The following is a 13,776-nucleotide window of genomic DNA, read 5'->3' as shown; positions in this document are numbered from 1 at the left end:
CCCTCCCGCCTGCCCCGCTGTGAGTGCTTGGTTTACTCCATTGTTTCTCCGGCGGCTCAGGTGAACTGAGGGAATGCCGGGGACGTTCGGGTACTTGTACTTCAAAATTGGCGGGAACACCGACGCGCATGCGCGGTGGGCCCGAACGTCCCCGTCACATTTCTAGAAGCTAAAAGAATCTTCTCCGCGGCTGGCCTGCGCCTGCGCAGTCCCAATGTGTGTCTGCACAGAAGAGACTCGACGATCAACAGTTACAGGTGAGAAACCCTGTTTTTGCACACTCTGTGAAAGCACACATGGGACTGCGCATGCGCAGGTCTGCTGAATAGTGAGGTCTTTACAGCTTTAAGAAGTACTAAGGGGGCGTCCGTCCCCAAGAGTGCATGCGAGGGGCGCTTCCTGCCAAAAAACGTGTGTCCTCTGCAAAGACGACGCCCCCTTACGCTCAGTTCCTCCTGAGATGCTGGCTCCCCCAAGAAGGAAAGAACCTAGCGGGGTAAGAGGGAGGGCATGTGTGCCTGCAAAGAAGACCTCAATGAACAGAAGTTCCTGGTAAGTGCAACTCTGTTTTCATTGTTGGTCTTCTAGTGCAGTTTCACATGAGAGATTAACAAGCCACTTACCCTGGAGGTGGGCAGGTTCTTCACTTGAATAGATACTGGAGCACTGCCTGGCCCACTGCTGCCTCCTCCCTGTTGGCCATATCCAGTGCATAGTGCTTGATGAATCTGTCTGTAGATGTTCATGTGGCTGCCCTGTAAATTTCTTGAAGTGATACTCCTCCTAGAAGTGCGGCCGACGATGCCTGTGCCCTAGTAGAATGGGCATGTATGTCCAAGGGACAAGGTGATTTAGCATATTTATAACACAGTTTGATGGTTTGGATCACCCATCTAGAGATGGTCTGAGACGTGGCTGCCTTTCCCTTATTATGCTTTGTATACTGGGCTGGGAAGTCTCTGGTAACGTGGTTGATGTTGAGCTTCACTTTCTTTCTTGTCCCACCCTTCAGTAACATATAAGTAGTATGATTACCCAGCTAGGTCCAAGTAGGGGAAAGATCATGGAGTTGCGCTTCCTTTAAATAGAAACTGGCACAAAAGGCTTGGGGAGATTCAAAGTGTAACAAAAAGTTTATTTACAAGAAGGTAAAACAAGAAGGCAGGTAGGCAGATGTTTAAAACTGAAAATAACATAGAGGTTTTTTAAACAGAACTCTTCACTGATATGAGGCACAAAATGCTTGATGCCGTTATTAAGTTGCTGGCTTGTGTTAGAGATGTTAGTGTTACACAGGTGTTACAGTAAATGCTTTCTGCGGCTGGCTCTCCTATAAGTTAGGTGCTCCACTTGTAATACACACACAGCACAACTTCTCCTCTTCAGCAGATGTTAGGGCACTGAGTCAAACCCTTTTTTTAGATACTGGACAGGCGTTATAGTTATGAGCTATAACCCTGTTCCTGTGGCTGAAGGGGAGACTCCTCTATACCCACTTCCTTGGCCCACTATAACTCCCAGATCTCTTAAGTCTACACAGGAGCTAGAGCTGGTTTTTCCCCCTTTAGTCCAAGGACTAAAAGTGCTTCATAAACATTCATAAACATTACTTCCTCACATAGAGGACACCCCGGCTGACCATCTCTGGTCAGAAGCCAGACTCTAACTCCCCTCACTCCTTTGTTTTCTCCAACTGTCAACCCCTCAACATTCCATCCTTAACTGCCATTTCAAGCTAACCCCAAAAGGGGAGGTGGAAACATGTCAATCATTCTCTTTACTGTCTGGCAATCTCAGCTTTTGAAGCTGAGTCTGTCACAGTGACCATTCTAAATTTGTGTGCACCAATAAATTCATTGAAGTTCCTCAGGTCTAGGATAGGACTAAAGCCACCATCCTTCTTTTGGACCAAGAAAAATCTGGAATAAAAACTCCATGGGGATTCATGCTCTGGAACTAGCTGAACCGCCCCCTTACGTAATAACGCCGTCAGTTCCTGAGCTAACTCAGGGGTTGACGATTGGGCCAGATAACAAGGGAGACTCAGAAGCAAAGAATGTTAAAATTCAACTTTATAACCAGATGAAACTATGTTCAAAGCCCAAACATCAGAAGTAACTGGTTGCCACTCTGGCAAAAAGAAAGATAGCCTATTGCCAAACATGACAGGGTACTCCAACCCTAGTCAGAATTGTTTACTATGTTGACCCATGTCCTTGTTACTGGCAGGATTATGTCCTTGTCTTTGTTTTTGCATAGCCTGTCGCCTTTGGTAATTGCCCTGTAGGGCAGGGCTCTGCCAGTTTTGCAGATACTGGTAGGGTTCATATCTGTAATAACAACCCTTGTAGGATTGCTGCCTGTACAGATGTCTGTAGGGTTGATATTGTATTATCTGTTGCCGTGGGGGTAGGACCCTGTAGGATCTAGCCGTTTGTCTGTCCTTTTTCTTTGCGGATAGAAACTTGTCTGTCTTAAGTGAGAAAAGAGTTTGACCCTCGAAAGGCAGGTCTTCCACTTTGTTACGGGTTTCCACAGACAACATTGTGGATCTCATCCAGGCATGCCTTCGAAGGATGACTGCTGACACTAGGCTTCTAGTAGAAGAGTCCACGACACTATGGCCTGTATTAATTTGTTGTTTAGATAATATTATGGCCTCTTCATGAATGACCTTGGCGAGCGGCTTCTGGTGTTCAGGTAGCTTTTGGATAAATGCTCTCAACCTGTTCCATTAAAAAATTTGGTACGCCCCCATAATTACAACGTAGTTGACAGTTTTTATACTAAGGGCTGATGAAGTGTAAATTTTCCTGCCCAATGCATCCAATGTTTTAACCTTCTTATCAGCAGGAGTTGATTGGATTACATTTTGGATTGCAGTTCTTCCATGACTAAGGATGACAGAGAGGGTGCGTAAACAAGAAAGGGCAAACACCCTCTCTCATCTTGTATAAACCTCCACTATCTTTGACGTTGGAGGAAGCTGGTTTTTCACAGACTGATATAAGCATTTCAGCAAAAACCTCGATTATAGGGAAGGCGACAGTGGAAGGATTCCCTGAGTATAAGTGTTGAAGAATTTTGTCCTTAGGTTTCAGTTCAGTGGCCGAAACATCAATGTCCAGAGACTTAGCCATACAGAGTAATTGCTCCGTGTACAGCCGGAAATCATCTGCTGGAGAGACTGATCGGTCTGTTGTCAGCACTCCATCTAGCGACAGGTCTGACGGGCCGCTGGGACTCACTTCCTCCTGGTAGGACTCTGGGTCCGGGTCTGGCAGTTGAAATGTCATAGATGACTTAGGCAGATAGTAAGGGTTCTTGTGCCTTTTGGGTGAGACAGGCTCACCAAAAGTGGATGAGATCAATTCCGTCCTGTATGGATCTCTCAGGTCAATGCCATATGGAGATGGGATGTCCCGATGGAACCAAGAAGTGCCCTGGTGAGAGTAAGCAGACAGGGAGTGGGTGTGATATTGATCACAGCTTAAACGATCAAAAGAGATCCTAGGAAGTTCACCTTCCTCCTTTGATGAGTATGCATATTGGGACCTCGAGTGTATGGATGAAGTTCTCAGGGTCCTAAGAATCTGGACTTCTGGAGGTACAAACTCATCAACCACAATGTGTTTGGTCTTCTCTGCCCGCTTTTTGTGGCTATGATGAGACTTTGATTTTACCTTCTTCTTAGGCGGCTCAGTCGATTCCAGCCGAAAGTCCGTTCTGGTGATAGGCTCTGGGTGTGTGCTGGTCAAGGCAGTTGGTTCAAGATGGTCCCTCAACTCCGAGCAGCGTCTGCTCAGTTTTGTCGTGACCATCTCCGACAAGTTAGGTGATGTGAGGGTCAAGTGACAATGTTAGATCCGAGGCTGTTCCCTTAGAATCCACATCTCTGGAGTCGGGCATTAGATCTAACGTATCAGGTCCGAGGGACTTCCTCCTCTTGACGTTAACAGGGCCATTGGAGTCTTGTTCTTTCAACTCTGGTCAAGTGTTGGATCCAAAGGGGCACCACCCCTGAAGTTGAAGGCTCTGATGGGATTGGATCTGAATGTGTGGCCAACTCTGACAAGGCAGAAGATTTTGCAGTCTTAGTGGCCAGGCTATTAGAGGCTGACAGTGCTCATTCCCATAACAAGGCTTTAAGTCACATAGCCCTCTCAAGCTTGTGCTTTAGCAGTAAATTATTGGCAATATTTACAGACCAGGACGTTATGGTCTTCCCCTAGGCAAAAAAGGCACAGATCGTGCCCATCAGTGCAAGTCATTTTGGTTGAACATTTTGTGCAGCTTTTAAAAAGAGCTTTACCTGCCATCTTGTAGGCAAATCCTCAATTTTCTCCGCTGAAAAGATGATGAAGGCTGGAACACAAGCTGATAGAACTTCTTCATTCAGCGGCGAAAGAGGAACTGAGGATAAGGGGGCGTCATCTTTGCAGAGGACGGCTGTTTTTCGGTGGGAAGCGCCCATGCATGCGCTCTGGAGGATGGACGCCCCCTTAGTACTTTTTAAAGCTGTAAAGACCTCACTGTTTGGCAGGCCTGTGCATATGCAGTCTGGGACTGCACTAGAAGACTAACAATGAACAAAGTTTACTTTACTAACTGGTCCAATTTTTAAAATTATTTGTATTTAATACAAAACACAATTAAAAGAAAATGGAGAAACAAAAAAAGAAACCCACCCCCTGCAAACAATGATACAGGATGATATAATTAAAAGTAGAGATGGGCACGATCCGCATTACGATTAAAAAAAACCCCACAATAATGGCAATCGCGCAATCGTGACCCGGCGGATCATTATCGTCCACGGCCAACGATCCAGTGATCGGGAGGGGCCTGGATCGGGGCGATCAAGCTCGGATCGGGGATCCAGACACTCAGGCGCCAGCTATCTATTCCCCTGGCAACGGAGCCAGGGGAATGCCTGAGCTCTGTTTGCCCTCCTTCTGTCGCCCTGGAAACCCGAATGGAAGCCCAGCTTTCCTTGATCAGCAGGGCTTCCTTCCAACCACGGAGCAGCAAAGCAGTCACCAGTTGGGAGAAGACACCCAGGGGAGGGAGGGGGAAGGGGGTTTTCTGTAGCCATGGGCACTCCAATCTCATCCCTGCAAACCCTGATAGGCAGCTCTGATGGCCAAACACAGACAGCCAAACACAAACACAGATGCCGCCGGCATCACCCACCACTCCTGTATCGCTGGGAACAGTGGGCGCCCCTCCACTTTTGCCTCCACGATCCACGATCCACGGATCGGGAACGGGAGATGCTCAGTGCGGGTTGTTAAATTGGGATTGTCGCTGGCACCGATCCACAATCAGCTTGATCGTTAATTTTTTTTGGATCATGCCCATCTCTAATTAAAAGTTACCAAAATACAACCAGGTACTTAATTTCACATAGGCAAACTTAATTCAGGCAATTCATAGCTCTCATTGTTGCTGTTGTTTTACAAGAGATATTGTGAACTCTCTTGTACCCTTATATAAAGTAAACATATACAATTTTTAAACATTAATGTTACTTTTTAATTCTAAGAATTTGGAGGGAATAAATTATCACTAAGTTTAACCAGTCAAATTCAGCTTGGGAACCTAGTAACTCCCCCCCCTCCCCAAATTAACAAAAGTATTTTCTTATTTACCTTTTAGCATGGTCCTTCCAGTTGACCCTCCTACGATATTTAGTACACCACTTCTTGCTCCCAATGATGTAGTTGCTTCTAGTAGAGCACCACTGATAACATTTGAAAGTGAAGTCCTGCATAAGGTAGCGCGATACTCAGTGGGTCTTCGAATACATGGTTTTATGCAAGAGCCATTCCCTCTACAACAGCAGTTTGCACGGTGTGCTAATGGTTCGCTCACACAGTGGGAAAAATATTCCACGGTATCTTCTACTCCTTTTGTTGACTTGAAGCTCTGTCAAAAACAAAAAGGGGAAAAACTGTGAGGGAAAAAAATTAAAGATTGTTAAGCAGTCTACTGTCCTCAAATTCTTCACTAGTCTTAGAATCCAAAACTGATTTAAGCAAAGCTCAAACAACATTTTAGAAGACTCCTAACAGACTTTTGGAAGAATACAACTTGAGAACCCATTGGCCATTACACCAAAGGGAAGGATTTGGAGACAGAAAGAGGTGATCAATAAGTGAGTTAGGCCTGGTTTATACATGCAACAGAATGAGGTGGACTGTAGTATTTCAGACAGTGGGTAAGGGATTACATTGTTTGAAATTCTCCTACATTACAATTCCCTGTTAGTGGAAAACTAGCAAAGCATATAAAAGGCCAGAACCTTGCACTACAATTAGCTAATTTTTGCTAGTATGTTTACATGGGGGGAGCATTAAATGTGTCACACAGTCAAAAGCTCCCATTCTGCCAACTCAGTCAGTCAGATTTATTTACAGTTAATAACCGGTACAGACTTGTAAAAAACATAAGTGAGTATCATACACAAAATACACCACTTTATAAAAATAATTATATAAATATATTATTATATAAAAACTTGACAATATAAGTACAAAAGTGAGGGCTTTCAGGGTTAGAAATAAAAGCAGTTGTGACTCCTTTGCACATTCCCTGCGGATTCTACAAGCTGTGGCTAAAAATCTGGCACTAGCCAACGTGATCTGGGAATTGGCACCTAACAGGAGTTTATTAGTTTGCTCTGTGTCAGGGAGGCTCGAAAGCTTCTTCAATGCAGGTTGGATATGTTTTATATGTATTTCGTGGTAGAACTTACAAGCAAGCATGATGTGCTCAATTGTTTCTACTTTCCCTGCCTTGCATGGACAAACTCGCTCAGCCATCGGGACCTTTTTATAACGGCCTTCAAGTACTGCAGATGGGAATGAATTACATCGGGCTAATGAGAAAGCCCTACGATGGGACGGGATCTCCAGGCTTGATAGATAAGAGGCTGGAGAAACCACATATCTTGTTTGCGGGGGGGCTAGGAAATTGGAGACCCTCACAAGATCCCTCTGTCTTTCGACATCCAGTATACGCTGTTTGACCACAGCCCTTGCCTGGTCCAGGGCCATCATCTGTAGGGATTCAAATGAGAAGCCCAGCATTGTTAATTTCTGATGGGTGGTCCCAAGCCAGGCAGAACAGTACCTATCTTTAAGGATTAAGGAAGTAATATCCAATGGACAATGGCTGAGCTTAAGCCAAATTTTGATTGAAGCCAGAATTACCCTGGCCTCTATTCTCAGCAGTCCGGTTTCCAAACGTAAAGTTGCATTTGGGACACTACATGGAAATCCAAATATAGCTCTTAAGAACTTAGATTGAGTTTTCTCCAAAGGAGCTAGACTTGAGGGCATTCTGCTAACTTGTTGTGCTGCATGTGTAATCTAGGGTTGCCAAGCCCTCAGTGGTGGGGGGCAGGGGATTCCTCCGTCCCCATGTCCCACTGCAGCCACGTGTACTTACTGAAAGTTCTTACCAGAACTGACAAAGGATAGCTTTAGGAATTGCCAGACACTCTAGGGTTAAACTATAGAGTTCACAATGACTCCTAGGTCTAACCTTTGTCAATTCTGGGATAGCTCTAGGAATTGCCACTCTATGGTTTTACCAGAGTTTCCAGGAATTCCTAGAGCTACTCTTTGCCATTTCCAGTAAGCACTCCCAGTAAATATACAAGGTTGCATTTTTAAATTTTACTTCCACAACACTGCCTCCTCTCACAGCTCTCATACTGGTCGTAGATAAGTGGAGACATGGTCATTTAAGAGAAAGGACAATGGTCATTTAAGAAACCGAAAGAAATTCAAGAGCCTGAAGATGACACAACCGAAGAACTGAAGGTCCCCAGCAGCAGAGTATCAAAAGAAGTTAAGTGCAATGAGTGTTTGTTAGATAGTGGAATGGATGTGAAGCCAGTATAGGCATTTTAATAAGGTATTTACATGGTCTGAGAGAATGATTTTAGCAAAAGAGTTCTGGACAGTTGCATTGTACATTACTCATTTTGTCATCTATAATGAACTTAATTGTCTAAATGGTTAACAGCATTGTAGACTTGTACAGGGCCAGTCCCTTGAGGGAGGCATCATGGATGTGTTGAATCCAGAATCCTGCATTTCTTACAGACAAATTCCAAAGTAAAACCAAAAAATTCTGAAATCCAAGTTTGCTTCAGAAAAAAGGGTACCACAGCAGAGGAGTGCCTCTTTCGTTTGTTGATATGAATTGATGGCATTATATAAAACATTTCATTATCACACATCAGTCTATAAAGAACAGCATTCAGACATCCTTAGGAAAAAGTCACCTCTAGAACTGTTATTTATTATTTAATGAGTTGAAAGACAGCATCTGTGACTCATGTTGAGACAACCTGACCTTTAAAGAGCCTTTCTTCTTTGTATTGCAGTGCACCAAGTGAGATCCTTGGTCAATCAACACCATTCATCATATTCAACATTGATAGCTAATATGGGAGTATTAGCCACAGTAAAGGCACTATTTGGAAACATTTATGTAACAGTATGCGGAAGAACAACTGCATGACACTCACTAGCTTTCTGAAATTTAAACTACTCTATTTTTATAGTGCTTTATTTGGTATTGTTAGTTAAAATTTTTACCCTTCATTCATGACACATCTTTAAAGAGCAGCATGCTTAACTTTAGGGGGGAAAGATTACATCTTTCAGTTCAGGAGATAATACAGCTAAATTTTCACATTTACTTCTAAAAAGGTACATCGTTTAGTATCCATTTGGATAAATACATAAGCCAGCACTTGGCGTACCATGCCAAAAAAAAAAGGAGGAACTTAACTTTAACAGCAATGGTCCTTGAAATGCATAAACATAAATCTTTGGAAATGTTGCCTCAAGTCAATAGATTGCATGGCAACTAGGTTGCTAGAGCCTGCTGCTTTCCAATATCAAGCAACTGTTCTGCCACAAAAGTGAGCCAACAAGTTTCTTCATCAGATGATCTAGGTTGGGTAACTGGTTCATATACAACCTGCTGCTTCACACAGCAGGTTCCAGCTCTTTCTTGCAAGCAGAGAAGTGAAAGACCAGAAAACAACTAGAAAGACTGAGGATACTTATTTTTCTGTCCCCCTCTGAAGACTACCCCCCTCCATTTTCCAGTGAAAAAATTAGAAAATTGGGGGGACACTGAAAACAAGACTTCTAGGAACTATTTTCTCTTTTAGAGCCAGTAAAATTATTTTTAAGGATAAGTTTGACTCACTCAAAACACTTTCTAATAACTGTGTATTAAGAAGTATGCACTATTTTTTTATATATAACAGTCTGTAACATTAAATAATGATAATTCTTGTTCCTAACACAGACATCTGCAATACTTAAATATAATGCAGCAAATCTTGAACTATACATTTTAGCTGTATTTCATCAACCCCAGAATACTTCAAGCTCTGGGCATATACTAGAAAGTGGCCTTTCCAGTATGTTCTAAAAATATTTACTGAAACTAATTCCCAATTACTATAGTAAATTTTTCAAAACACTTCAAAATTTTGCAACCTATGAAATTCTTGGCTGTTGTTTAGATTGCATTGAAGTTTTCTTAACTGCAGCAGTTAAGGAAGCAACTGTTTATTTGTAAAAACAGGCAGCAGTGTTTTGCTGGAGCCATGACTTAAAGAATAATGATGTTAATTGTATAAATGTATAAAAGTAAACTCTGGGGCATTTAGTTGTCTGCAGAGAGTTTGCATTTCTTTTACTGTTTTCAAATACTGTCTGAACTGGAACTTTAAAAAAAAATACAGAGATGAAGGTTCGAAAAAAGTACATGAAGCATGCAGCGTTTGAAATTTGATATCCGAAGACAACCCCTCAGCTTCCCATTGTATAGGCAACTCCACAACAATATTTCCCTTCCTAAAATAGCTGGGGGGGATTCAGTTGTACATATTTGTGCTCCATTTAAAGTACCTTAAAAGGTCACTAAAGGTAAAGGTAAAGGTAGTCCCCTGTGCAAGCATCGAGTCATTACTGACCCACGTGGGGATGTCGCATCACGACATTTTCTTGGCAGACTTTTTTATGGGGTGGTTTGCCATTGCCTTCCCCAGTCATCTACACTTTACCCCCAGGAAACGGGCTGCAGTACTGCAGCTTACCCACATAAAATTACTTGATAGTTAATAAAGTATTCCAGGAATACTGGAATAGGCACAAAGATAAGGCACAAAGATTCTATACTAGAAAATGCAAACCCTATGCTTGAAAAATAATGATTTAATCAGAATAGCTAACCTGTACCCAACAAGTGGCTATCATACTATGAATAAACCATTCTTGGCTCTGCAAACTACCTCTATTGTAAAGATAAACAGTCTTCAGTAACCCATGGAAGAAACAAGACTGGTAATATATCTGGTCTGTAACTTAATATAAACAGTACATAACTCAAGGAGGTGTTGCAAATTACACTTTAAAACACACACACACACAGCTCAGCACAAGAGCCTTTATGTAACAAATGTGCTACAGAGGTGTCACTGTCGCCTCATCTATGGTGCTTGGAAACAGAACTGTCCTAAACATCTAATTGATGAAGACATACTATTTCAGATTTACAGACATATATATTTCCCTAAATTCTCAAAAGAAGCCTTGTTTTTTAAAGTGCAGATATTAATGGGCTGGATCAAATTGTGCCCTGTGAGAGAGGCTTCTGCTCACTCTAGGGGAAGGTCTGTGATTACTATGGACTTCCCTCTCAACATACATACCAGTGCCCTGCAACCAGTGATGTTCCCAAGTGTTTCCCAACCCTCAGGAGCAGCTTTTGGGGAAGCACTGTGAAGTGCAGAGAACGGAAGGAAGCAGGAGGATCCACTCTGTGAGTGAAGCTCCTACTCACAATTCTTATGACCTAATCCCGTGCGTCTAGCATAAACATTGCAATTTACATTGTAATTTACACTGCAGATTATATTGTAAACAATGTAATTTTTTGCCCTAAAGAGAGTGTTATAGATTAACATACAATGTCACTTTCTTTATCATGCCATCTGTAATTAGATTTGGATGTATCAAGAAGGAATCCCCACCTCCCAAATTAATTGTGATTAAAAATATCTTACATTGACTGCAAAGGAATATCTGTTACAGACTTCAAAACCATAAATATTAGTTCATTATGTTTTTCAACAGCTTCAAAGCAGAGAGAGTTATAAATTCCAATTAAGAGATGTGGGATGGAACAAGCATGATCCAATATTGCTTACAAAATGTGGAGCCCCCTGTATGAGTAAGAACTTTAGGGACAGCATTCCCAAACTAAGCATGCCTGAAGCATTTGGAAGGGTCGCAGCACTCCAGCCTCACAGCCAAGCTATAGCAAGGGTGATCATTTTTTATGAAAGGCACTGCAACCCTTTCTCCATAACTAGTCTCATGAAAAATTTGTATTTTGACACAATGCAGGCTTTGCCATGATAAAAAGATATATTTCATCCAGGTATATACTCAGCACCTCTAAAGCCAAGCATTATGATAAAAACACTTCTTTAAAATATTTTATGAACACAACAATTTGCATTAGAAAAGCATCATGTAGAAACTCATTTGAGAGTTTTATACATTTTTACTTCCAAGCTGCATTGAAAACAACCCAATTATACTAACCTAAATCACTCATAATGAAACAAGAACATTCAGGGGAAAACAACACACATATAGCCTCACCAACAAATCCATATTTGGCAATTAAATAGACACCAAAAACAGATTAGCTGTTAATATGGTATCTTGTAAAGGAATTTTTAAAGGAAAAAACTCAACTCAGCCTATTTCAATGGCATTCACAGGCCAAACAACTGATAACCTTTGTGCAATAAAACCTTCTTACAATGACAACTATTTTCTCAGATTGTATTTTAAAACACAAGCCTAAACTTATTTCAGTTTACTGATTCAAAAAAGTTCTCTGCCTTCTCGATTCAATTTTTAAATATGCATGCGCTCTGAGAAAACTGGACAAAGAAGGATACTATTTCAATGTTCCTTCAGTAGCTTTTGGTATGGTGGAATCTGAATGTTCCTCCAACATGAAGTAGCATTCCTTGAACATAGCTTTATGAAAGTGCAAGATACAGGGTCTCCCAAAAGACTTTCAAAAACAAACTTCCTAGTGACTCAGGAACAAACTACATGTTATGTGGGTGATCTATGACCTCACAACATTTTCTTTAACATAGAGAAACATTCAAAGGGGGGCAACTGGTTCTGGGCCACGGTGGTGTGGTAGAGCTTAACTTTTTCCTCCCACATTGTTTTCCCAGGGGCTGATTTCTCCTAATCAGGGTACAAAAAGGCCCATGTCAAACCTATTCTTTTCCCTACCACAGATAATGGAATGTCTAATGCAGAAAATTCAAGTAGTGTGAATCTGATCTAATTTCTGCCTTTCCACCAAGCAGCTGTTTCTCAGCATTAAAGAAAAAAACAGTGTTGCACTAACCTGTAACTGTTGTTCATCTAGGTCTTCTGTGCAGGCACAATGGGACTGCGCATGCGCAGGCCTGCCGATTTTGAAGATTTTCTAGCTTAAAACAACTAGGGGGTGCCCTCGCCTCTAATCGCGCATGCATGGCCACTTTCCTGGCTAAAGCAACCCTCTAAGAGGCGGGTCGCCCCTGCTTACCCTCAGTCCTCTTTCGCCGCCATACTCTCAGGTAAGACAGAAGAGCATTCATGGGGAAGGAGGGAGGGTATGTGTGCCTGCACGGAAGACCTAGATCAGGGGTGGGGAACATCCGGCCCGTGGGCCGTATATGACCCGCGAAGTCTGCCTGGATTTTGCTGACTACTCTGGTTAGCAGAGGGATGGGTGGAAACACGTAGTAGAAATGGGTGGACCATTGAAATTGGAAGGAGTTTCCTAATGATCCGAGGCCTATACCACCTCTCGAACAGAAGCGAGTGGCTTTTCAATTTTCCTCTGAAATGAACAAATCTATTTCTGGAAGACCCCACCTGATAAAAATGGCGTCTAAATATGAATCTTTTAAGGACCATTCGTGGTTGCCCCCCGCCCCCAGTCTGCTCAGGTGATCCACTAGAGTGTTGTTTACACCTGATATATGCACCACTTGAAGCCACACCATGTGGTCCACGGCCCAAGTCCAAATCTTTATAGCTTCACTGCACAGAGTCTTTGATGCCGTGCCCCCGTTTGTTTAAATAAAACATGGTGGTTGTGTTGTCTGAGAGTATCAAGATGGTCTTGCCTCTTACTGCATCTACAAATGAAGTTAAGGCATACAAAACTGCACTCAGTTTGAATAGATTGATATGGAACTTCCTTTCAGTCACGCCCCACAACTCATGTGCATAAGACCCATTACAGTGCAGCCCCCCACTGCCCGCAACCAAGGTTGGATGCATCAGTAGTGATGGTAATGTCAGTATTCGGGTGGCTGAAAGAAATACCCTCAAGAAGATTAGCCTCATTCAGCCACCAATCGAAGGATCACAAGATCCCCCTAGGGATGCTAAATTTCTTATCTTGTGCATCCCTCTCGGTGTGGAATACCGAATTAAACCAGAGTTGTAGGGGTCACATGTGTAACCTAGCAAGTAGCACCACTTCAGTAGTGGAAGCCATAAAGTCCAGTAGAGTCCGGATATCTTTGGCGGATTGGAATCTACAATGTTTAAACTTGTTTGTCAACCACTTAATTTTTTGTATTCTTTCCACAGGTAAGACACTCTTGTTTGGGGTCCCATCTTGTACAGCCCCTATAAACTATACTAC

At 42.5% G+C, this 13,776-nt stretch overlaps 1 protein-coding gene across 2 annotated transcripts in view; it reads right to left on the bottom strand.

The window, feature by feature from the left end:
• The window catches only part of PLCE1 (phospholipase C epsilon 1), a 190,431-nt gene that overhangs the window by 116,412 nt on the left and 60,243 nt on the right, over nt 1–13,776 (bottom strand). For both annotated transcript variants that reach the window (XM_054982694.1, XM_054982695.1), the window contains exon 2: nt 5,652–5,928. In XM_054982694.1, the coding sequence (XP_054838669.1) occupies nt 5,652–5,928 (277 nt within the window). The remainder of the gene's footprint in view (nt 1–5,651; nt 5,929–13,776) is intronic.

The sequence above is a fragment of the Eublepharis macularius genome, chromosome 6, assembly GCF_028583425.1.
Source record: "Eublepharis macularius isolate TG4126 chromosome 6, MPM_Emac_v1.0, whole genome shotgun sequence".
Taxonomy (NCBI): Eukaryota; Metazoa; Chordata; class Lepidosauria; order Squamata; family Eublepharidae; genus Eublepharis; species Eublepharis macularius.
The sequence above is the reverse complement of the archived record's forward strand: the minus strand, read 5'-3'. Positions and strand labels throughout refer to the sequence as shown.